Raw genomic sequence first — 23,007 nt, forward strand, 5'->3', positions numbered from 1 at the left:
TTGGTTTGACGATTGACGTGGCTGCCGGCACTTCTTGCTGGCGCAAGAAGTGCAGCAGCAAATAAATAATAATTCGATGCCAATCTGGCTCGATCGCCGAAAAAGCACCGTTTGACGATCGAATCAGATTCGCAATAAGATAGCATTCTCACAGGGGAAAAGGGGGTCACTCCAACCTCTCTCCCCCCATTGAGCTCTTTTTTCCCTCTCCCGCTAGGTCACGTGGCCCCTTCTTAGCGGAGTCCGACAACGATGGCACAGTGTCCGCAGGGCGCAGGTAATAGGGAGTTTTACAAAATAGTACATCCGAGCGTTCTTTGTTACCGAAAGACCGATGCCCTGCTAGCTTTCTCCTGTGCTCGGTTTGCGTTTTCTTTCTTCCTTTCTTTTTTTACGTATAACTTCTTGCACGCTGTCGTGCGCCCGGTAGTTTGCGTCCCCAATCGTGTGCAAAACATAGTACACTCTCATATGTATTGCGATTTTTTCGTGTGGATGCATTTATACAGCTAGTCTTTCTATCACCTCAGCGCATATGCTAAACCTGAAGAACAGAGCATGCTTGACCAGGTGAGCTTTTGCCATTTTGGCAACACGCAGTGGTAGTGAGAGACTATTTTATACTCAATTCGTGAGGCTGTCTACTTTACATTGCGCATTAACGCATATATTTAATTTGACAGAATGAAACCGACACTAAGTGACCAAAAATATATGACGAGTACAAATTTGCTAAGAAGACCGCGGCTTCGACTATTTGGTTACCGAGAAGAGGGAATAAATGGCGACAAGTGGATCAAAACAAGGTGATGAAGTCAGTGCGAACAGCAAGCGCAAGATATATCAACTAAGCTTGACTCCAACCGCAATGAAGTTACGCAAGTGCAAGTTCTCTTCGGTTCAGGCAAAGCAAGTCAATATAGAAATTATTTCCATGGGAATCCAACTGTGTTCCTTGAAGCACACTCAAAAGCAACGTCGACCTTGATCCTTGAGGAAAGCACACTCTGATATGAAGCGGACGATCACCGTGAAATATTGTTTCAAAAAAAAATGTGTGGCGTGAGAGTGCCTTGCATGGTAAGCCTGTTGTTGGAAAAGCAGTATGTTCACCGCCGCCGACAAAGAAGGAACAGATGAGACAAGCGCGACTGTCAGCTAGGTTATTCGAGGAAAAAATAAATTGACGCAATTATTTCACCGTGACATGACCACCCTTGTGGTGGAACTGAAAACCACAAGGAAAATCTAAACGGAAAAGAAACGCCATCGATACTTCAGCAGGCCGAAGTTGCAAAGTTGTCAATTAAATTCGATGAGCATCATGACACGCGATTACGCAACAAGGCAAATTCTTTATTTAACAATGTCATGGAGAGAGAGAGAGAGAGTAATATAGGAAGGCAGGGATGTTAACCAGTCAATAGTCTGGTTGGCTACCCTACGCTGTGGGAAGGGAGAAGGGGAAGCGAGAGAAGGGAGAGAGAAGGTGTAGATACGCGTACGGACAGCACCTGAGTTAAAGAAGCTCGCGCAAACCAGAAGTTCTCAGAAATCTCAAAAGTGCCTTCATTGCCTTCTGAGCCGATGATCGGTCGGGACGGGGCTCCAGTAATGTGAGTTCACTCAGAGGACGATAATCTAATTTCCTCAATGTGTTGGACAAAGATTGTCTTTGTGCTTGAAATTCAGGACAATGGCACAATAAGTGTTCAATGTTCTCCTCGCATCCGCAAAACTCACATGCAGAACTATCAGTCATTCCAATTAGTAGGCATTCGTGAAGGCAGCTCCAAGTCATCACCGACACAGAGACGCTTCACGTCGGTGTAGACCGGCTGGAGGTCTCAGTTGAAGTGACGGGTTTAGTTAGTGCAGTCTAGTGTGCCTTGTATGTGCGGTATTCCACTCTTCTAAGGAGATCGTGCGTGCTAGAATGCCAAGTTGTCTCGCGGCGTCGGTCCTTGAGAGAGGAATGGGGGACGCAGCGGTCTTCTTGGTTTGATGTCCGAGCTGCCTTATCGGCGTCATCATTTCGAATGATAACGCAATGACCTGATATCCACTGAAAAGAGATATATGGCCTGTCTCTGTAATGGACAAGTTCCGCGATTTCGCACGTGACTGATCGTGAGTTCCATGTCGGAGAAACGACTGCACACATTGCAAGGCCGGCCTTGAATCGCAGAAGACTGCCCATTTTCTAGGACTTTCAGCATTTATCACTTGAAGTGCATCGCGGAGAGCCGCGAGCTCTGCAGCTGTAGACGTAGTGACATGGCAAGTCTTGAACCGCTTGGTTATTCTCATTGCTGGTATAACTACAGAGCAACCGTAACTGGTTGATGTAGTTGATCCATCAGTATAGACGTGTGTGCAGTCGCTGTATTTCTCGTACAACAGAAGTAAAGTTAGTTGCTTGAGGGCTGATGATGGCAAGTCCGACTTTTGCTGAAGTCCTGGGAGTGTAAGGTTTACTTGAGTACGGCGCATACACCATGGAGGAATGGAAGGCCTTGCCGCAGGTGTGTAACCTGACCTGAGAGAGGCATGGTGCGCGAAGACAGTCGCACTGAATGTCGTGTAGGGCCTATCTACTGGTATACTTGCGGAGGTGGTGGGTAGAGGTCCGGGCGATGTGTATTATGTGCACAAGCATTGTTTCAATGCTAATGTGCGTTCTACTAGTGGAATTTTGAGCGACTGCAATAACTTTAGTTGTTGACGCACGCCGCGATAGACCAAGGCATATCATGAGGGCTTGGGCTTGGATGCTTTGGATTATATTCAGGTTAGTTCTGCAGGTGTTGGAAATGACCGACAAGCTGTACCACAGAAATCCAATAAAGAGGACCCTGTACAGTTGCAGCATGGATTGTATTGGCACTCCCCAGGTCTTTCCTGCAAGGAACTTGAACATATGGCAAATTACTGTCAGGCGTTTTCTCACATAATTCACATGAGGGGTCCAGGAGAGATTTCTGTCAATGACCGCCCCCAAAAATCTGTGACTCGTGCGGTACGAGATCAGTTTTCTGTCAACGGGTATCACGTGTGGAGACATTAATTTCCTGGCAAACGCCACCACTGCACACTTTTCGTATGATATATGAAGTCCTTGTTCTCGAAGGTAGGATGATGTTAAAGTGGCTGCCTTCTGAAGCCGCGGGCGAAGCTGCAGTCGTGTCACACACGACGTCCATATGCAAATGTCATCGGCATAGATGTAGAGCCTAACAGCGCATGGTAGTATGTCGGCAATGCTAATGAGTGTTAGACTGAAGAGTGTTTGGCTCAATACTCCGCCCTGAGGCACCCCATGGTTACTGTAATGCGGGGAAGTCGAGCCATCCTCGGTAAGTATGAAAAAGGATCTCTTATGTAGATAGCTACTTATCCAAAAATAGACTTTGCCGCCAAGTTCTACAGCCTCTAAGGCATTGAAAATTGCTTCATGCGTTACGTTATCGTACGTTCCTTTAACATCCAGAAACAGGGCAGCAGATATTCTTTCGCAAGACTTCTGGTGCTCGACGTACGTCACCAAGTCTATAACGTTGTCTATGGAAGAACGGCCACGCCTGAAACCGGCCACTGCATCCGGGTATACCTGGTAATGTTCGAGGTACCATTCTAGCCGTGCTAGAACCATCCTCTCCATTAGTTTTCCGATGCAACTGGCAAGCTCAATTGGTCGGTATGATGCGATGTCTACAGGTGACTTGCCAGGCTTGAGCAGTGGAATTACGCGACTTGTCTTCCATTCTTGGGGAACCGTACCTGTCTGCCAGGAGCTGTTGAACAAGAGCAGGAGCACTTTCCGAGTCTCTTCGCCTCATCGAGGGCTGACTGACACATACGTCACCCTTGTTTATGATATGAAACGCCTCTAATTTCCGTTTTTTTCTTTTTCCGCAGTCGTAATGATGCGCGTGCTCGTCCACCAAGCGTTACAGCCGCAAGAAGTTTAAAGTTTTTTTTACATTCCATTCGCTGCTAAAGCGCGCTGGCGCTTTTGTTTCGATGCTTTAACAGCACCTCTTAAGTCAAATTCTTGTTTCCATACTTGTGGTCTTCTATTTAGTCGACTATTATGCCCTGTAAATGTGCCGTAAGTCAGTATTGCGGTCGAATGTTTTAAGTTAGCCAACATACCACCACAATTTCTCGTGAAAGTCATACACGCCTCTTAACATAGTCCACCTGAACTTGACGAATTGGGCTGTTCGGATCACAAAATTCTTCTGGCCTGTTTCATATAAAACAAACAAAAAACTGCTTATTTCCTTTTGACATCCGTATAGGTACTACAATATCTAAACTAGTGGCTTGCGCATAACTATCAGCGACACCGATACACCAAACGTTTACTTCTAGAGAATATGATGTCTCCGCGTCGCACTTTATTGCATAATTTGTCAGTGTCTTCGAGCCTTACGACTTCATCTCTCGCTGACTCGCCAGTTCCAACTGTGGGACGCCCTGCGGCCAGCATCCCGGCACTTTGTCGTTTTCCAGTGCCGTGACAGCCGCACGCAAATGTACACAAAATTTAAGGTATACAGCCTCAGAATGCCTTCCTGGGAACGAAATAAACACCTCGCGCGGGCCGCAGAAGCTCGCTCCCAGAATACAAAGTGGTTCGTTGCGCTAACGGCGGAAATGGGCGAGATCTTGCTCGTTTCCGTCGAGCCTGAATCCCTGATGCGCTATAGACAGTGTCTCTCTTCCGGAAACTCATTTCCTCCACTGCGTTCGGACAGCAGCTCCCGTTCGGTGACGCGCGCATCAAATTTAACAAGCTCGTACTTAATTAAAGAAAAAAAAAGAAGTCAGAGAACCGAAAGTACCCGGCAAACAATTCTTTTCGGCTAGAGTCGTAATTACTTTTTTTTTTCTGAGCCTGACACGCTCTCAAACTGTCTCCTGGCAGTGAGGCACCATGATAGGTAACCTTCCAGGTTCCCTGCAAACCTGAGAGATAACCAAGGCTCAATAGACCATCTCCAATGAATATCAATTAATAATGCGCGCAAATCAGTAGCCGTATTCACCAAGCTTCGGGTTGGTCGGCGCTGTTGGCTATTAGCCGACCACCTCCGCGAATAATAGGTCCTGCATCACGCTCGATTGGAATTTCGTCTTACGAAAAGTAGTAGCGCAAGGGCTTTATGGCGAATACGGGCTTTGACTGCTAAATCAGGCAACAAGAAACTACTGGTTCTATATGTAAAACTGGCGCTTACATAGAATATTTGTTGGCTTTGTTTTGTGCAATGCGCCCATTGTTCGGAAGATCTGAAAAACCTCGCTCCGAGCACGAAGTTGTTTATCGTCCTGGGAATGGCATGTCTTCGCTAATCAGAAACTTGATTGACTGATTCCTTGATTTCTTCAGTCTGCAATTGGCCGGGTAACTATTTCATTACGTGTGGATTGAAGAGTAACAAGATCCCCGTGCGAACGGTAAATAAAACGTTGATTAAAAGCACCAGGCAGGCTATGGAGACGTAAGAGCAGAGAACGGCAGGAGGTTAATGGGAAGAAAGAAAAACTAATTTTTTTTGTTAACCTACACCGGAGCTCCAGAAGCCGCTGCTGTTAGTGACAATCATAAGTATTTTCGTACCAGACATAACTTTCAGTCCTATAGAAGGAGAAAGAATGTATTTTGTAACGATTATTATCGTTCTTCATTATTTTTTAACTGTACCACTTGCTCGCGCAGTACTTCGTCTTCAACACCGCGGCAGACGCTCACTTGGTTGGAAGCGTAAATACGAAAGGCAGAGCGCCAAGGAAAGATAGATACTTTTCCGACGCTTAAAAACTTTTTGATGGCAAAGAAAGAAAGAAAGAAACGCGTGCTGCCGCCCAGAACAGTACTTGAACCACCACGGGACAGTTAAGTTTCAGGAGTGGAATCAAACGGTCGTAGCACAATCACGTGTTAGTTCACATCACTCAGCCTGTGTTGGTTACAATTGTTCTGGCTTTTAAAACACACAGACCGAGCCCTTGGACCCCCACATTCTTCAACGCTACAGTGTTTGTTGGTCGTCAAGGAAACAGAAACCTCGTCTCTTGCGCCACGAACGACCGGGATCCCGCATGCTAAATGTACGAGCGATCTGAATTTTGCAAATACATAATGTAGCCACGCAAACTCGGCTGAAGCCCGGCTACTGCTTTCGGTATCTCCTTGACCGAAACAACAATGTAGGAACAAAAGAAAAAAAAGTGAACGCGTTGGAGAACGACACACGACCAGCGAGAGGCTCATGAATAACGCAGGAAAAGCTCGGCCAGGCGTGTTTTCAATGGCTCCTGTGCGCTCGCTGACCACCTGTGCCGGCTTATCGAAGAAGCTCACCTCGCACCAGTGGCTGCAGTAGGCGGAATTGGCGCTATGTTTTCGGAGTCAAAGATATGCCCCTTCTGTGAGAGCACTCCCGGTAGCAGGAGGTGGTGTGTGAGACAACAGACCACCGCGTTCCCCAGCAGACCACAGCTATAGAAGGTGAATAAGTATGAGGCAATGTCGATTGGAACACGGTGGCACGCGCTTGCTCGATGCAAGGAGATCAAGGCGGCGAAACAGCAATCGAAGTGTAGAGATTTCACAGCTGCGGTCCTACCGCCGTTCTTTGTTTTCATTGCATTTGAAATCGGTGGTGAGCTGCTCTAGCAGCAGTTGTACTACAAGCTTTGCCTGAGCAAGCCGCGGGTGCCTGTAAACGCGGCCTATAGGAACAGTTCCATTTCTGCTGCATCCCCGGCGTTTGTTTGTTTCCCGCCGCTCTCAAAGTGAGTATGAAGAACAGCCACGAGGAAGCTGATTCCAACTGGGACCTCGCCGTGAACACTTCGCTATAGCGATACCTTCACGTCGGTGCCTGTTTTACCCTTTTTTTGTATGACACTGCTCATCGCGCAGCTGGAATGCATGCTCGTTCGATACTGAACATTTTTTCTGCACAGATCTGTTTGTCGGTACTTCTGCATGCATGCACATTCTGGATAGTCTCGCATTTCTGCAATGCGTGTTAGCATTTGCGAGTACCGTTTTGTGCGTATGAGTTTGGCGAGGAAGCTGTGAATGGTACGCGACCTTAACCAACTACTTCGCTCATTATACCATTTCTTCGTCACGCTTCATCGCTTCATCAATGAATTTAGTGCCACAAACACGATCACAGAGAGGGAAGGACATGTTTATGACGCTAAATTCGTTATTGTTCGACATGAACCACCTAACCCAACATCAAGTACTACTAGAGAATATTTCTTCGATCTGCGCATGAAATTGGCCAACGAGTCTTCATTCCGCTTTCGAGAACAGGACGCTGCGACTGGGCTTCGATTGATGTCCCGTGAATGTAATTTGCCCCTGTGGGACTCGAACGTTTTCACCACGCGTCGTTTGCCTTCGTTGTCTCCGGACATACGGATGCACCTCCCGCCTGAGTTACCACGACGTGAACAGACCATGCTGTAGAGTCTGTGGCTAGGCGTTACCTTTAGGAACTGATATGCGTTCCTTATTGGATTGGCCAAAAGCCCCACGTGCGACACGTGCAACAGCGATGGGACGCTCGCACATATTATCTGTGTCTGCCCGCGATATCGCGCCCAGAGGCAAGTGATGTGCAGGGTACTGGACCGGTTGGACAATCTTCCACTGTCAGAACTCAAAGATTTAGGTCAGTGCTACAGAAGAACATCCGCGTTGAAGGCCTTGCTCGCGCTATGAAGGTTCCTGCAGTCTAGGGGGCTTCACGATAGACTTTAAGAACGCCGCCCCCTACCGCTCTGTAGTGTACGCGGTTTGTTCGTGCTCGTCTCTATTTCTCTCTATCTCGCCCTTCCACTCTCTTTCTCTTTCTATTCCAATTCATCCTTACCCCCGAGCAGGGTAGGTATCCGGAATTACCTCTGGTTAACCTCCCTGCCTTTCTCCGTATTCTTCTCTCTCTCTCTTCTTAGCTTCTTCATCTGCTCTCTTTCTACCGTTTTACCCACCCCTTGCGCCGTAGTTTGCAGCACTCATCAGGAGAAATTAACTGCTCCATTATAGTGTTCACACCGCCTCTTTATTTTTCTTGTCCACAACCACGTTCATTGTAACTAGCCTTCTCGGACCTATGTTAGGGCGATGACAATCACAGTAATGATCGACAGAAGCATTATACTGATTATCTGAACTGATTATCCTGCCATTGATAAATGTTTCTGTTCCCATGCTTCTAAAGTTCAGTTGATTTAGAATATTTAGCTTGATGGTTAAAGTTTTCATTCGGACTAGCGCGCCAAGTACCTAGTAGCATATTGCCAGTGTTAACACTCATCGCTAGAACTTTTTTTTTTTTTTCAATCGGCAAACCATGAATGAAAGCTCTATCGAGAAACACACTTTATAAGGACCTAGGAGCAGCCAATAATAAAATAGCAAATGCAACGCCTCCTATTCGACTCACGGAAGTGATTAATCTCATGCAACCACAATATTTCATTCGAAAAACAAGCGTTAAGGGCTGAAGCGTTAGGTACTATACGTGTACTTGGAAGTCAGCTCTTCAGCATGGTTGGTTGCGACTTCTTGCTCGTCAGTGTCTCTCAGTCATACCTGAAAATACAAGACATGTTTATTTTCGTAACAGGACCGCCAGAGGTTGGCTTTTCATTTGTTTATTTATTTTTCTTTTTTTATAGGGGGGGGGGGGGTGCTTCCTATCTCAAAAGCCCTTAGCTGCAAGGTCAGGCGTTCCGAATCATTTCTAGGGGATTGAGTGCCAAACCATCATATAATCATGAGTCACGCTGTAGTGAGAGCCTCCGAAATAATGGTGACCACCTGGAGTTGAATAACGGGCTCCCAACAGACGGTACGAGAACGTATTTTCGTTCCACCTATACCGCGGGATGCGGCCGCCATACCCGGGATTGAACCAGTGACCTCGAGCTAAGTATCGCGACGGCATGGCCACCACACTACCGCGGCGGTCAGGCGTTCTTGATGTTATTGTCGAGACACAACAGCACACATGCTTTCCTGCCTTTCGTTAACTCGGCGTCGGCAGCCGCCTAAACAATCAGATCAAGAAAAGGGAACAGCCGAGCCTACACTTGTTATTTTGCGCCAATAAATGGGCGCTTTTTTCAGAGCCAATAATAAACGAGTCGGGGCTCCGAAAACCGCCTAAGCAACTAACAAAAAACAAAAACACACGCCTCAGCGCGGTTCTTTGCTCGAGAGAGAAACAAGATTTCAACTCGAAGCCACCGCAGAATCACCTTTTTGAGAAGGAGCGAGCGAACGACGGCACCAATAGATCCCTCCAGCAGCAAAGTGAGCCCTGGGGACCTTTTGTACAAACATTTAAAACGAGCCGGCCTGCTTTCGCCTCGACGTATACGGCGTCGATTCCCAAGTTTCGCGCACACCGCAGGTCCCCGAGGCCTCGTAACGTTGGCCGACTATCGTAAAAATATAATCGCATCTCACGAACGCTCGATTACGATACCTCCGCATTTCTGCGCTCCTCTTTATCAATGGCGATAAGGCCGCACGCCAGTTTTACCTGCTATATTCAAACGCCTCGCGTAACTTGCTGAAGCTACTCACTCCCGTAGGGCGGAAAGAGAGAGACGTGCGCAAAGTGTTCCTGTTTCTTTTCTCATGTTCCTTTTCTTCATCAGCCGAGGCAGACATTTGAAGAATGGTTAGCCTGATAAAACGCTGCTCGGCGAATTGCACCTCATTCGCACGCGCGTGCGCTTTGGTGTCTTAAGACGGCCGTAAAAAAGTAAGAAAAAAAAAACGAGGAATAAAGGCGATATTTGGGACGCCTCTATCGCACCCATGCCTTGGATCTAACGCCCCGCGTGCGGACGCCATTCTTTCGCGATTGATGCAGTCTCGTTGCGGTCGCAAGCAGTGCCGTAGCTCGTTAATCAAAGAAGTGTGGGTGCAGCCTGATTAATCGAGCCCCGACGAGGTGGAAAGAACTCTACGAGTTGGAAGCGCACAGTTCATACCTGGAATGATACCGTTTTTCGCAGTGCTGATAATCATTCAAGCGCCCATATCTTTCAGTAAACGAGAAACGCTGAGGAAGACTGGCTAGGAGAAAGACATAGTTTGCAACCATAAATGTGAGTGCGGGATCACATAGCGATAGCCAGAAAACGAAAACTAATAGGCGTTTTAAAAAATCTCACCTTAATCACCCCTTAGGAAGCGAAGGCATAGCAAGTGCTACTCTATTTTTTGTGTGTGTGCGTGAGTGCGATTAAAGGGCAACGCTCTTTCGTTCCATCGTGCGTGATGTCAAAGAGAGAAATCATAATCCCGCGAAACTTTTTTGCAGTGCAGCTACAATGAAAAACGAATGCAAGGGCAATAAAAGGCAACGTATGTGATGCCTTCGCTACATGGTACAGAAAAAAAAAAATCCTTTTAATCATCGGCACCACCAGCAGCAGTACACAGAATCTGCGGAAAAGTGTTTCTGGGAGTCGGAAGCTTTAAGCATTGAGCACCCCCTCAAAGCGTGAGCCCGCCGAGACAGAACGGATTCGTCGGCGAGGTAAGGTTCGGAGGTTTGGGCAGTATTGCGACGTGCGCGTTATTGGTCACTTACGGATGCCTGCAGTCCAACAGCAATTCGAGAGATGACCCAGCTATAAATCTCAAACTAAGGTTCGAACTCGGTAGTGGCTTATCGACGGAGTCAAGTTGCGGAATTCTTTTACTTTCTTTGGCTGCCTCTTCCCGCTCAGCGGTTTGTATGCTTCTGGCCATTTATGGCCGACCTGGGACACGATATATGTCACTAGTTGCCACTGGAAATAACTAAATAATAAATAAATGAATCAATAAAGAAAAGTTCGATGTTAGATCTCGAACCTGGTTCCCCAACAGCTGTAAAGGCGGAATAAACTCGTTCGTGCCAGTGCCCGAGATGCTGGCCCGCAAAGCGTATGATGCTAGTTATTTAAGGAAGGAAATGACGCTTGATTCGCGTAATAAAAGTAATCGCGCGCACTTTCTAGCTGACGACGAAGGGAGAAGTGACCAGACGCGTTCGTCTACGAAAATCGCTGCGCGTCTCTCATCGCGCTGCTGCACCGTCTCGCGTTTCAGCAATGTCGAGCACGTTGTGTATTGTGAGTGAACGCGCTTGAATGCTGAATGAAAACTCCGATTTCTCGGCAAGGTTCACCATGGTGGCTGAGGGACGTGTTAGTCACTGAAATCCGCAGTGTGTCTCTTGTGGTCATACGCAAGCGGAAAGACATCAACCCGAGTTTGGTTCTGCCGCTTTTGTTAGGAAACCCGGTGCAGTCTCATGGCAACTCGGATGGTTGGAACCGTTAGTTGTTGCGCAAGGCACGCTTCCCTTCGTTATCGTGTACCAGTACGCCACGATTTCGTAATAGTGGGGACCATAGTTAGTGGAGAATAGGGTGCTTGGAGGAAGGAAGAAAGGAGAGAGCATTGCGTCTCGCAATCAACCTTGGCAAGCGTACGTTCCGTGAAGCCAGTCCGTTTGCTCAGTCGCGACCCAACATTTGATTTCTGGCGTCGAGATCACGGAGCAAGAATCGAGATTTGGTGATACGTTTGGTTCGCACTAGCTCTGCCAGCAGATTTTTTTTTCAAGCGAAGCTTGTATTGGCTCAAAAGTTTCGGCAGCGATACGGCAGCGGCAAAACCCAGCTGCTCCCAGAGCAGGGCAGCCGCGGAAAAGGGCGCTTTTGTGAGTTGACAGCCGCGCTGGCGCAGGAGCGTGAGTCATCAGCAGGGATTCCAGCTGCGTAGGCGAACGCTCATGTCACGCGCGCAACCAATCAAAGTCGTTGCGCTTTAGCCCGGCGAGGGAAAGGGCAGGAAAAGGCTTCGCGCGCGCTGCCTCGGCTTCGTTTCCGTTCATGTCAGTCTCAGAAAGCCGATGGGACGGACACACGTTGTGCGTTCCCCTGAGGAATGGGCAGCGTTCGACGAGTGGCTGCAAGATTGTTTTAGGCTTGTAGCGCAGCTCGGAAGAGCAAAAAAGGAAGGAGGTAGGGGTAATCAAAGGGAACGGAAAACAGAGTGAGCGCTAACTTCCAACTCACGGTTTATTTCGTGACGCAAGACTACTTATACACTCGGCAAACCGTGACATCAGGAGATAACAAAGAAACCAAGCAACAAAGCCGATAGTAACCAAGTGGCAACATATTCAGACAGCCTGTGGGTGCAGTCGGAGATACGCCAATTCATTGCTTGATAATGATAATGAAGGTGAGCTTACACATGCATGGCCCAGACCAATGATAGCCTTTGCTTCGATGATTTCTCTTGAGAGCTGATTACGACTGCGACCCAGAATGACGCATTCCTCTAAGACAGGTTCGCAACCACACGTGTTGCAGTGTTGCGCAAGAAACCCCCCAGCTGTAATACAATTCTTGGCATTGTAACCATGTTCGCGCAGCCTGTCATTCAGGCATCGGCCAGTTTGACCAACGTAACGTTTTCCGCACTTGATTGAAAAAAAATAAACGACACAATGTGCGCAATTAACAAACTTATTTTTGTGGTGCTTGTCACAGGAAAGAGGAGCTACCTTATTGGGATTAGTGAGTTTGCAAATCCTCATTACCTTGTTAGGGGCAGAAAACGCTGCACGAACATTCACTCGCTGGGCGATTTTCTTAAGATTATGTGAGACGGTGTGAATATAAGGGATGACGCTAGTCCTACCCCGAGTAGTTCCAGGATTATCTGCGTGCTGGCTGTCTTTTCTACGCTCTCTTAGAATTTGTTCTGCTATTGACACTTGTAGGGACACGGGATAACCAGCCTGCGAAAGCCGTTTGCACTGAGAGGCAAAGCTAGACGAAACAGTATGGTGGCACGACTTTTTGAAAGCATTATTAAGGCAAAGGTTAGCAATGCCTCTCTTGATCAACTTGGAATGGGCAGAATGAAACGGAAGAAGTGGTTTGTTAGCACGAGGTTCATAGGAACAACACATATGAATATCCGAACAAGCTAAGCGCAAATCCAAAAACCGGATCTCATGATCCTGTGGGAGCTAGTAGGTAACGTCAAGGGGCGCAAGGCATTCTTGGACTATTGGCCCTACCGAGGCAACCGCAGTCTCAAGGCAGCCGGAGAACACTGAACACAAAACAAAAAATCGTCCACGTAACGAAATATTTTAAAAATGTTAGTCTTCTTTCCTTCTTTCTTTCTCACCTATTGCATCCACCTTCCCTTCCCCCAGAACAGGGTAGCCAACCGGAGATAATCTCTGGTTAACCTCCCTGTCTTTCCTTTGCCTTTCTCTCTCTCTCTCTCTCTCCTTTCTTATGTGGTACACGGATGCTAGACATTGGCGCGCAATAAAAGGGTTTACGATTGATTGTGAATTCTGTCGAGGAACGTAAGGAGAAAATAACTGTTAACTAAACAGAAATTACGCGGACAACATAAGCAGAGTGAGAGGGATGCACACTAAAGAACCAGAGACACTATATCCTGGGCCGAATTCAGAATTTTTTTCGTTCTTGACTGCTATTTGCCACTGATTGGTCGTATTCACTAATAATATGTCCGACAGCACGACTGGCCGCCATTGGCCCGTAGGAACAACTTTAGCGTAAGAACTTTCTGTGAATAGGGGCGCAAAATATTCTCCTCTCGCACAAAGGTTTAGGGCAAGCTAATCTCGACCGCAGTCGCCAGCTGTTGGTGCAGGCCACGGTGATCCGCCAATTTGTTGACGCGGCGCCGCAAGCCACAAAGAGCTTGCACTGAAGGCAAGCATGTGATACGAACAGGCTGAGCGTTATCGCAGTTGCTCTGTCATTCTTCCTGACAATTACTGCAGCCCGGGCAAAAGCTTGCTGCTCCGCGAAATCCCTGCAAAGTTCGGCTCTATGAAGTGGAGCTTCCGTCGCTCCAGCGCCGTGCGCGCGTGGCGATGCAAAATCAATCCTCCCGACGACGAAAGAAGTGGCGTAAATCACCAGTTCCAAACAATCACTGTGAACTCGGCCATTTTCGCAAATGTCGTGTAGTTCCGTAGTTCGTGCATCACGGTCTGTCTCGAATAGAGTGCCGCGAATACAATACCCCTGCATGCGTGAGGCGCCAGTGCAGTACCTATCGGCCTCGGCACTATTTTTCTGTCGAGTCAGCGATTTGCGAGAAACAACGTTTTTTAATAGAAACTGCGCCTCCTCTCGGCTCCCGGGACGCTATAGAGGTGCTGGTTCGTTATTCCTTGAAAACGCGGGCTTGTCCTAAAGCTGAGCGAACAAACGTCACGAAACGAAAGCAAAGGTCGGCGTGTTAACAGGAGTGTTAATGCCACAACGCAGCGAGGCGGAATAAGCCTTTGCATGCTTTCTGTCACTTGAAATTCAGCTGCACAGCAGGGCGACGAAGGCTCTATAATATGCTAACTTCATTAAAGGTTAGTTTCGAGTCGGCACGTGCCCTAGGGTGTGTTATTCCATTGTTGTTGTTATTGCTGTTGTTTTGTTTTGTTTTTCTTCTTGTCGCGTGGTAAGCTAACGCTACCATTGTCAAAATCAATGGTGGCGTTATCCTATTGTGCATCTGCAACGCCACTCTGTATTGTGTACCGTTCCACGTAAACAGATTACACAGTTCGTATATTGTACTGCGTTGTAAATTAAATGAAGGTGCGACAATGACGGCTGACAGACGTTGGCAATACTGTAAAGAGCACCGACAAGAAATAAAGCGATTTTTTTGTTTCTTTGTTATGGCCGTGCCGTGTGTTGCTCCGTTTACTGTGACAGAGTGCCTGCTTAGTGACAAAAGTCGGTTTTGTTTCGTATTCGTTACCATCAACTGTAGGCATACAAGCGGCTGTTTAAAGTCTTTTAGAAGCAGACAATTTGCGCGCAGATTGACTCTTCGAAATTCGTGCAGTGCTATAAGGAATTCAAGCTCCTCCTTTTCAATTTTCAACTCACCGAAAATCATATTGGGCAGAGTGCTCAGTTTAGAAGCGCCACACAGTTCCCTAAAATTTTTCCGTTGCAGTTTTCTGCAACACACATTTTAAAGCATTAGAGTGCGTAGTTTCCTATCGTTCTTTTCTTTTTTAAAAGGTTTGATGTGCTGCTTTTAGCACTTTTAACGCCGCGTTAACACAGCGAGCTCAGCATGTGTTAAAGAAAGAAAGATCTTTTGTTTTGCCTTAAACACGTGCTTCGTGAAACAAGCCATTTCCGAGAAATCGCAGAAGCGCTGCTACCAGAAATGTCCTCCACTGGCTGGATTCTTGCCCAAAACTTGCCGCCATTACGTAGCAAGCACTACGGTGTCTGCGCTTCCAGTTGAGTTTCAAAGGTGACATAGTTTGGCCGTTAGGTGTAGCTTGTAGGTGTGCATTGATAGCTACACTTGATAGCAGGCAAACAGGCTTACTTGAAACTAAATTATGAGTACTCATATGCAATGCATTGTGATGTGCGAGTGGAATGCGAGAAGAAGGTGTGATTGGTTTTCAGTTTTTTATATTATTATTTATTTATAGATTACATTGAAAAGTGTGTTCAGACAAATATTTATCGAAAGCCAGAATTCAGAAGATCAGAAACTCTCAAACTCGAACTTCTACAGGACCGATGGAACTCGACTGTATGGGACTGGGTAGGCGCACAGTATACCTTGAATAAACAATCTCCTTTTTTTTTCTTATTCGTGCTGGCTCTCCGAGATGTCGACACCTACTATTTGTCATGAGTAAAAGAATTTCGCGCTTTAAATTACTACGACTACTGTTGCAGAGTTAAAAAAACGGCTTCTGCAGTTCTGAGGGTTGCTAATTTACTATAAAGTAAATTAGTAATGAGTAACACCAGTTCTCCCGTATTAATCGCGTTGCAAAACATTTCAATTTATTCCGAATTTGCTATGTCGTCCACCCGTTAGATTATAAGCATTTATCATTCCCCCCCTTTTTTTCGGGTTGCCCTATTTTCACATTTCTCCAACTTCAGTCTTCGTATAATGCATCCGCCAAAAGCGTCATTGAAGCAAATCGACCTTTTCCTTAGAATAGCGACGATAACTTACAATGAGATTTTGCTGGCCGCGTAAACTTTTTGTCCATGAAAATGACGTGGCCATGACCTTCTACCAATTGCAAAGAGTTATCCGGATCATCATCGCTGCCGTCATTATCAGTAATGGAGTGGAGGAAGAAAAATGCCGAATTGAGGCGCATTTATTTCGTATCCGAGAAACGAGCGAATAATGCAACTCACCTGGGCGTCCTGTGCTTGTTCAAACTGCTAATACCGGTTGACTTTGCGCTTAGGCGACAGAAGGCAGCAATTGCCTAAACTGCGCCTGTTGAAACACTTCACCGCCAAGCAGAGACGGCCGCAACGGCCATGCAATTGCAATGAGCATGTCATTACACATCGGTCGGCATACGAACTCCCTCATGTTTGATACCGGCCAGTAACCGCTAACCGTTTCGCGCTAAAGAAAGCACAAACTGTGTAACTTTTCGGCATCAGCACATTGCAGGTAAAGCTTTCTTTATCTTTTGTTTTTTTTTCTTTTCTACCACACTGGCTCTCTATGTCTAACGCAAAGCATTGATGTTGAAAACATTACATTGTTACCGTGCGCTATTCAAACTGGGGCTTCTTATGTTATTACGCTGCGCTGGAAGAAACAACGGGCCGTGATATTGAAGGCAGCCTGTTGTTTAACCATGCGTATTACCTAATTTTATATCTTCACATTGCTCATGCGACAAGGGGCAACCGGCACCAGTTCCCGGCACCTGCTATTTCCTGCGCGAGATTATGCACTAGTTCTTTTGCTCAATGCCAGCGGCAACTCGCACACTACAAAGCTCACACCAGAAGAAACTCCAATATGTAAAGGTTTCTCAAATTTGTGCCCGGCTAGTAAGCATTCTCTACACATAGATCCCACAAATTTAATGTCTACCCAGCCCCTCATACACAGATACGACGGCCGATTAATGGCTCCTGGCCAGCCATAACCTCAACCTCATGTCGATGGCAAACGGTAGGTCATCTACGTTAACTAACGGCCCTTCAACATTTCCTGCACAAAAGACGGCACTCATGCGGGCTGCTATCACCACCGCAGCGTGTCGAATCAGCACACGGGGAAAATATTTCTCGGCCTATTCGGGCGCGCCTTTGTTTGCTCCACGGCAGAAACAAAAACACGCGAAAGGCAGAACAACTGAAGCTGACCGCTGGCGCAAATTCGTTTGCGTTCACGTGTAGTCGATCACAACGCCTGCCGCTTGCGCTGTTTATGGCGACCTAAAGACCGCAGTGACAGAAACAGCCGGCTGCACTCGTGAGTGGGCCCGCGGTGTGTCATGGGCTCGCAAAACGAGGCGGACCGTGACATAGAAAAAAAAATAACGACGCACCCGCATAGCTGGTGCAGAAGGGATGCCGGCTGAACCAAGTAACCCTATTAAGGCTAGGTAACACGTCAGCGAAAATGGGCAGCGTTGCGCGCTCAGCATGCTGTCATCGCGTAATAGAGTTAGCCAAAACTTCCCACCGAAAAAAGGGGGGCCATCGACCCTCAACTCGGGGATCCCTTGCCAAGGAGTGGCTTGCAGGAACCTCAGGTATAGTCGTCGATGGCTTGAGATGCGGTCCTCTTTTTGGTGCTAACTTAATATGGATAATAGCTCGGATCCGTGCCTATGACCTCAAGCCGACAAGGCACACGTTCGTCGAGGATTTCGGCACGTTTTGCCCCGCTTGATCCCATTGCTTCGCGTCTCGCCTTCGCGAGGTCATTTACTTTCTCCCGTTCCGAGGCTCAAGGAACCGTCTCTTATCAAGACAAAGCGGTACATACAAACTGCTATATTTTATTCTTTCGAACGCGCCGTGATCTGAGCAAGAAAAGATTCGTGTACGCTTGGGCTTCTCAGACTAAGTCGCTTTGAAGCAGCGACGCATCCGTCAGTAGCAAAGTAGTCGAGTGGCGAGAGCCGGCTGCTGGCACTTGACAGCGCATCGTAAATTCTAGCACAAGACATGCTGCGGAAAGGAATGTCCGCTCAGGGAATGTCAAGTATGTTAACAGGTTTCGGACGATGTTACTCGGACGATGTTCAAAGGATCACGCGAAGGCACGTACCAAATGGCACCCATAAAACCGAAAAGCACGACCCTTTGCGAAACACTACGCAGGGCACGTTCAAAGCGATGTCAAGTTATGAAACGAAGGCTTCAGTCAAGCAGGCTACATCTGTGCAGTTGTATTATCTGGTTATCCAGGAATAAACTTCGCGGCGGCACACTCTTATCAGCAACCGTTTCTCCTTTCTTAAGGGCAGACTACACGTACGCGAGCCGACGCGTGAAAGTTCGCGCCTGTGAGGCCTGCGTATGCGGCGCCTCGCGAGCAATGGCGGTTTGAACCTACAACACGAGCGCCAACGCGCATTCAGTTGGCTCACATTTTCGTCTTGGTAGACATCGTTTCGTATATCGGTGAGGCAGCCAGAGCACCGATCTTTGTCTGGAGAACATAGACAGGTTTAGAATAGCGTTTTCCGACTTACGCGTGCATTAAAAGCAAGCACCTTTGTGGGGCGTGTTGGTGTGCATCCCTTCAAAGAGAGAGAGAGAGAAAACAAGGATAGGAAAGGCAGGGAGGTCAACCAGAACAGCATTCGGTTTGCTACCCTACACTGGGGGTGGGGGAACATTTAATTTAAGCGGGGGCCATGGGTGCCACCACGTTGGACAACGCAATTTCTTACCGCGCGTAAACACTAGATATGTGTGCTCGCCCTTAGTATTGTTGCTACACTACATCGAGCTTTACTTAACACCGTAAAGTTACATGCTAAAAACGCCACGTGGAAAGCAGGATATGAAGCCGTTCAATAAATATACGAATCGTAACTACAACTGATCGCAAAATTACAATTGAACTATTTTCTTGTGTAAAAAATTAACGCGTTTCTCCATCCAACCACAAGACTAAGAGTGTGAGAAAAAAATATTCTAATCGAGGCATGGTAGCTGTACGGGACTCAATTTTTCATTCATGATCTAGCCTGTTGAGGCTCAGAACAGCAAGTTTCGTCCAAATTGTGAGTTTCCCTAATGTACCAACAAGCTAGCACTAGCCCAGGCTGAGTCGCTGGCCAATGCATTAGCAAACCGCCACTAGCATTGTCCACGTGAGAGTTAGATTATTTGAACATGTGATGAAAGCTGAGTGCATCTGCAAGGTATCATTTAGGTTTTCTTGGTACTCTCTTGAAGTAGCGGTTTTAGATTGTTTTCATGCCGTCATGTACGTATCTTCAAGGTCGATATCGCTGTGCACGTCGTATATATTCTTTTTTTTTGGGGGGGGGGAGGGGGGGAGGGGCTCTATAAGTACGACCGATTCCGGAATAAATTTTCTTGTTCAGAGTTGGCGCTTGTCTTCGTCTTCGTTTCTTCTTGTGTCCGCGTTTTGCTGCGCTATCCAAATACCCTCCCAAAATGCGGCTGAATCAACATTGCGATTTGGTTGCTCTGCCCCAAAACACTATTGGCTTCACGCACCGCTGTGCTCCCCCGCAGCATGCAGTTGGCACGGGCCGCTCATTCTCCTCGCTTGGAATTTTTCGCCGAACATCACGGCGACGGCGAATGTTCGCTGGCGCATGCGCATGATCGTTATCGCAACCAGAGGAAATCGTGCACACTCGTATCGCGCAGGTGATTTGCGTGTTCTAGCTCAGAAATCGTACTCGATGAATCTACCGTTCGATCAGCCCCCTGACGGTAGTGTATCGATTCCCGCAGGCCATGCACGTCGGCAACAGCCGCCAGAGCCCGCTCGCCTGGATCCTGCGCGCGTCGCTGGTGCTCCTGCTGCTGGTGGCGGGCCGCGAGGGCGCCTACCTGACCGCCAAGGAGCAACCTGGCGACGAGGAAGGCCGCGCCGCCGCCGACCTGGGAGAGTTCGCCGGACTGGCGGCGCTGCTGCGCGAGTACCTGGCCGGGAGAATGCAGGAGCTGCCGCCGTCCAGGACGCACTTCTCCTCGGACTCCACCGCGCCACAGCTCAGCGTCGCCAAGAGAGGAGGTAGGTACTTCTCACCTCTGGCCACAAGGCGTCTCCGTTCGAAACTCAACATAGGGGGATGCTGGCGTGGCAGTATCGTGAGTGACGTAAGAGGGGCACACGGAATTCGCTTTAACCGAGAACTACTCGTGATGCGCGGATGCCAGTCTCAACGTGATAATTTGTGAGAAGTAGCTTTTTCTTTGAACATCTGGTGCCACTGCAAACGTTTCTGTAGAACACGTGTATTTAGCCGCTGTGGTCTCTCGAAAACACTTCGCGTCCTCCCTTTCACATCATTCGTGAGAAAACAGTACTTCACGAAATATTTCTAAGCTAATGCATGCGTGACGCAACCTGTCGGCGCACAGCACACTTCGACCGCTCTCGGAAGTATTCAACGCCCCGAAACTTCGCGCACTGAGTTTAACAGTGACGCCCATGCTAGATAATTGCTCATCCTAATGTTCTTTACGGCATACTAAAAAAAAATTATTATGCCTCTTAGCTCTGGCAGTTACCGATACAAAACCGATATGATCCTATGAAGTCTTTAGACATGTAGTGGTTGTGGGGCATATTGGTGCTTTAAGTGATGGAGGCTTTAACAAAGCCCCAAACTAGCCCCCTTGAAAACTGTGACAAAAAAAAATTAGCTAATTTTTTTTTTCTCTAAACCTTTGAACAAGAAAAGTTAGCATAGCCGAACGGTGTTTCTCTTGAAAGCGGCAGCGCTTACCCCGCATGATACTCTGTTGAAGTACTCTTCCTATACTTTCTTTTGAAATAATATGCATTCTTGGCTCTAAGCGTTCAAATGAGAATGTGCAGCGTTTATCTATAGCATTCGGCGAGGTGAAAGGAATGTCGCCAAATACATTTGCAGAGCTCCCGAAGCGCATTCTGCACCCGTAAAACCAGGGCTTATATTCACAAAAGTTCTTACGCTATGACTGTCCGTAAGAGCATACGCTAGCAAATCGCGACATTCAATATAGTATCAGCAAAGGCAGCGGGCCAACACCAAAGAGCAGTTATGAACGAAAAATTGAATTTGGCACACTGGGAGTAAGCAGCAATGCGTAAAACAAGCGTTCACGCTTGGTTCATCATACAGCATAATCACAGCTGCTGGTGTGATTGAGTTGCACTTATCACGAGTTCGTACAAGTATAGCTTTTATTTTTATTTTGTGCTGAGTTCGACGACCTACCCGATTACAGGTAAAACGCTGAATGAAATAAAAGCAAGTTAGTTGCGTCCAATGTTCGACAGAGGTGGCAGAGTGAAGGAAATCACCTCTCACCATAGTGAGTTCATAATCTGGAGGCATGCCAGGTTTCTTAATGCCTTTTACTGTATTTGCTTTACATATTATGGGGAAAGGACTGCTTTCGCAACGTTGGTTACTTGTTTCCGCACGTGAATTGTATACTGATTGAGGAATAATCTACTTTAATGTTCATAATTTGACAGATAAAACTAAGATCGCGTATTAGTAAGTGGCCATGGCATATTCCTCGTGTAAAATTTTTTTTATGCTGTATGCACGATGCCGCTAGTCTACCTGGCTGAACAATAACATCTGAAGGCCATCGCGCTTGCACATCGCGTTCTTGTATATCCAGTGTAGAAGTAGTTTTATTGCAATAGTAATTTATACGGACACACGCGCTCCCCCAGTGTTGACGGTGTAGGCGCGGCTCGCGCGTGTAGAGTTGAAAGGTCTCCAGAGAGGCGAGAAACACGCCGTATGTTTGCTTGCAAAAACGACGAATCTAAGCGGATGCATCCACAGAGTTTCATACAGTACCTGCCAGAGGGAGCTGTAGCGCCGATGTCAAGGGCAGTGACACGCAGGGTGGTTCAGTCGGTATGGGAATGAAAGTACATGAATTTTGCCAATGGACTTCGTTTTTTTTAACATTAAATGTATCCTTGACCTTGCAAACTGTTCATTTGCAACAAAGTAGTGTGTTATAAATAACTAAACGATCATAAATAGAATTTTACGGCGGCAGGATTTCAACAATGAGCCTCTATAGCACAGATTCCCTCCTCCCCCGGACTGGCTAATCCTCGCCAAGGCAAATCACGCCCATCGCTACCTGGTAGACCACGTCCAGAAGTGCCTGGAAAAAATCACCAGCGGAACCCTTGAATGAGGGCTTCCTAACGTAGGGGCTTCTCTTAATAACAAGAAAGTTTTCATTATTTCCAGCACAGAAGCCCGATATTGAAACCGTTGCGCCAGGGACGCATGCGTCCTGATGTTACATGCGTCGACAAGTGCCACAAAACACCCGTAAGAGTTTCGTTCGGGCAAGCCAGTGCGTTGAGACCAATGAGGTTTTCTTGGTTCAGACGCTTGGGCGCGCTGCCGGTTACCTCATCTCGACAGGCGGAACGCCTCCAATTAGTAGGGATTAGGCGTGTTCCCAGAGTCGTACTGACTTACGCATTTAGAAAAGTAAATGTTGCTTCGAAATTCAGTCCAATAGAGGCAAACATAGCGTAAGAAACAAAGTCACACAAATGTCTCAAGCCACAAGCACAAAGATCAGACAAATACATGTACTCACAACCACCATTCCTATGGTGGCTGAATGACCGCAGCGCCACAGTTCCTTCTGTTAACTATTGCAGTAAACGTTATGGACGCAGCCTCACACCCTGTTCAATCGCCTGTGTGGCTTCGAAGGGCAGTGCTCTGCCTTGCGCTGCTGACATGAGCGTTGTGCACTCAAACATTAGCGTTCCTTCTGTGCAGCCGTGGACGCACTAAACCGTGGAGCTTACAGTGTGGTCTGAGTGGAACGGAGAGCATAAATGTTGAAGGTTTTATTGCGATAGCAATTATATGGGCACTAAAAGCGAATTTTTGCTGT

General features: G+C 47.4%; 2 protein-coding genes across 4 annotated transcripts in view; one reads left to right on the forward strand and one right to left on the reverse strand.

Annotated features, from left to right (window-relative positions):
* Positions 1-23,007, reverse strand: part of LOC135898911 (sodium- and chloride-dependent glycine transporter 1-like) — a 968,957-nt gene that overhangs the window by 791,323 nt on the left and 154,627 nt on the right. The gene's annotated exons all lie outside the window — the stretch shown is intronic.
* LOC139046650 (uncharacterized) overlaps positions 1-23,007 on the forward strand; it is a 157,396-nt gene that overhangs the window by 103,824 nt on the left and 30,565 nt on the right. For 2 of the 3 annotated variants that reach the window (XM_070529572.1, XM_070529574.1), the window contains exon 2: positions 19,858-20,140. In XM_070529572.1, the coding sequence (XP_070385673.1) occupies positions 19,861-20,140 (280 nt within the window). In that variant the 5' untranslated portion in view covers positions 19,858-19,860. Of the gene's footprint in view, positions 1-19,634; positions 19,771-19,857; positions 20,141-23,007 lie in introns of those variants that run through there. The other variant, XM_070529573.1, reaches the window with a different exon arrangement.

Source organism: Dermacentor albipictus, unplaced genomic scaffold (genome assembly GCF_038994185.2).
Source record: "Dermacentor albipictus isolate Rhodes 1998 colony unplaced genomic scaffold, USDA_Dalb.pri_finalv2 scaffold_23, whole genome shotgun sequence".
NCBI lineage: Eukaryota > Metazoa > Arthropoda > Arachnida > Ixodida > Ixodidae > Dermacentor > Dermacentor albipictus.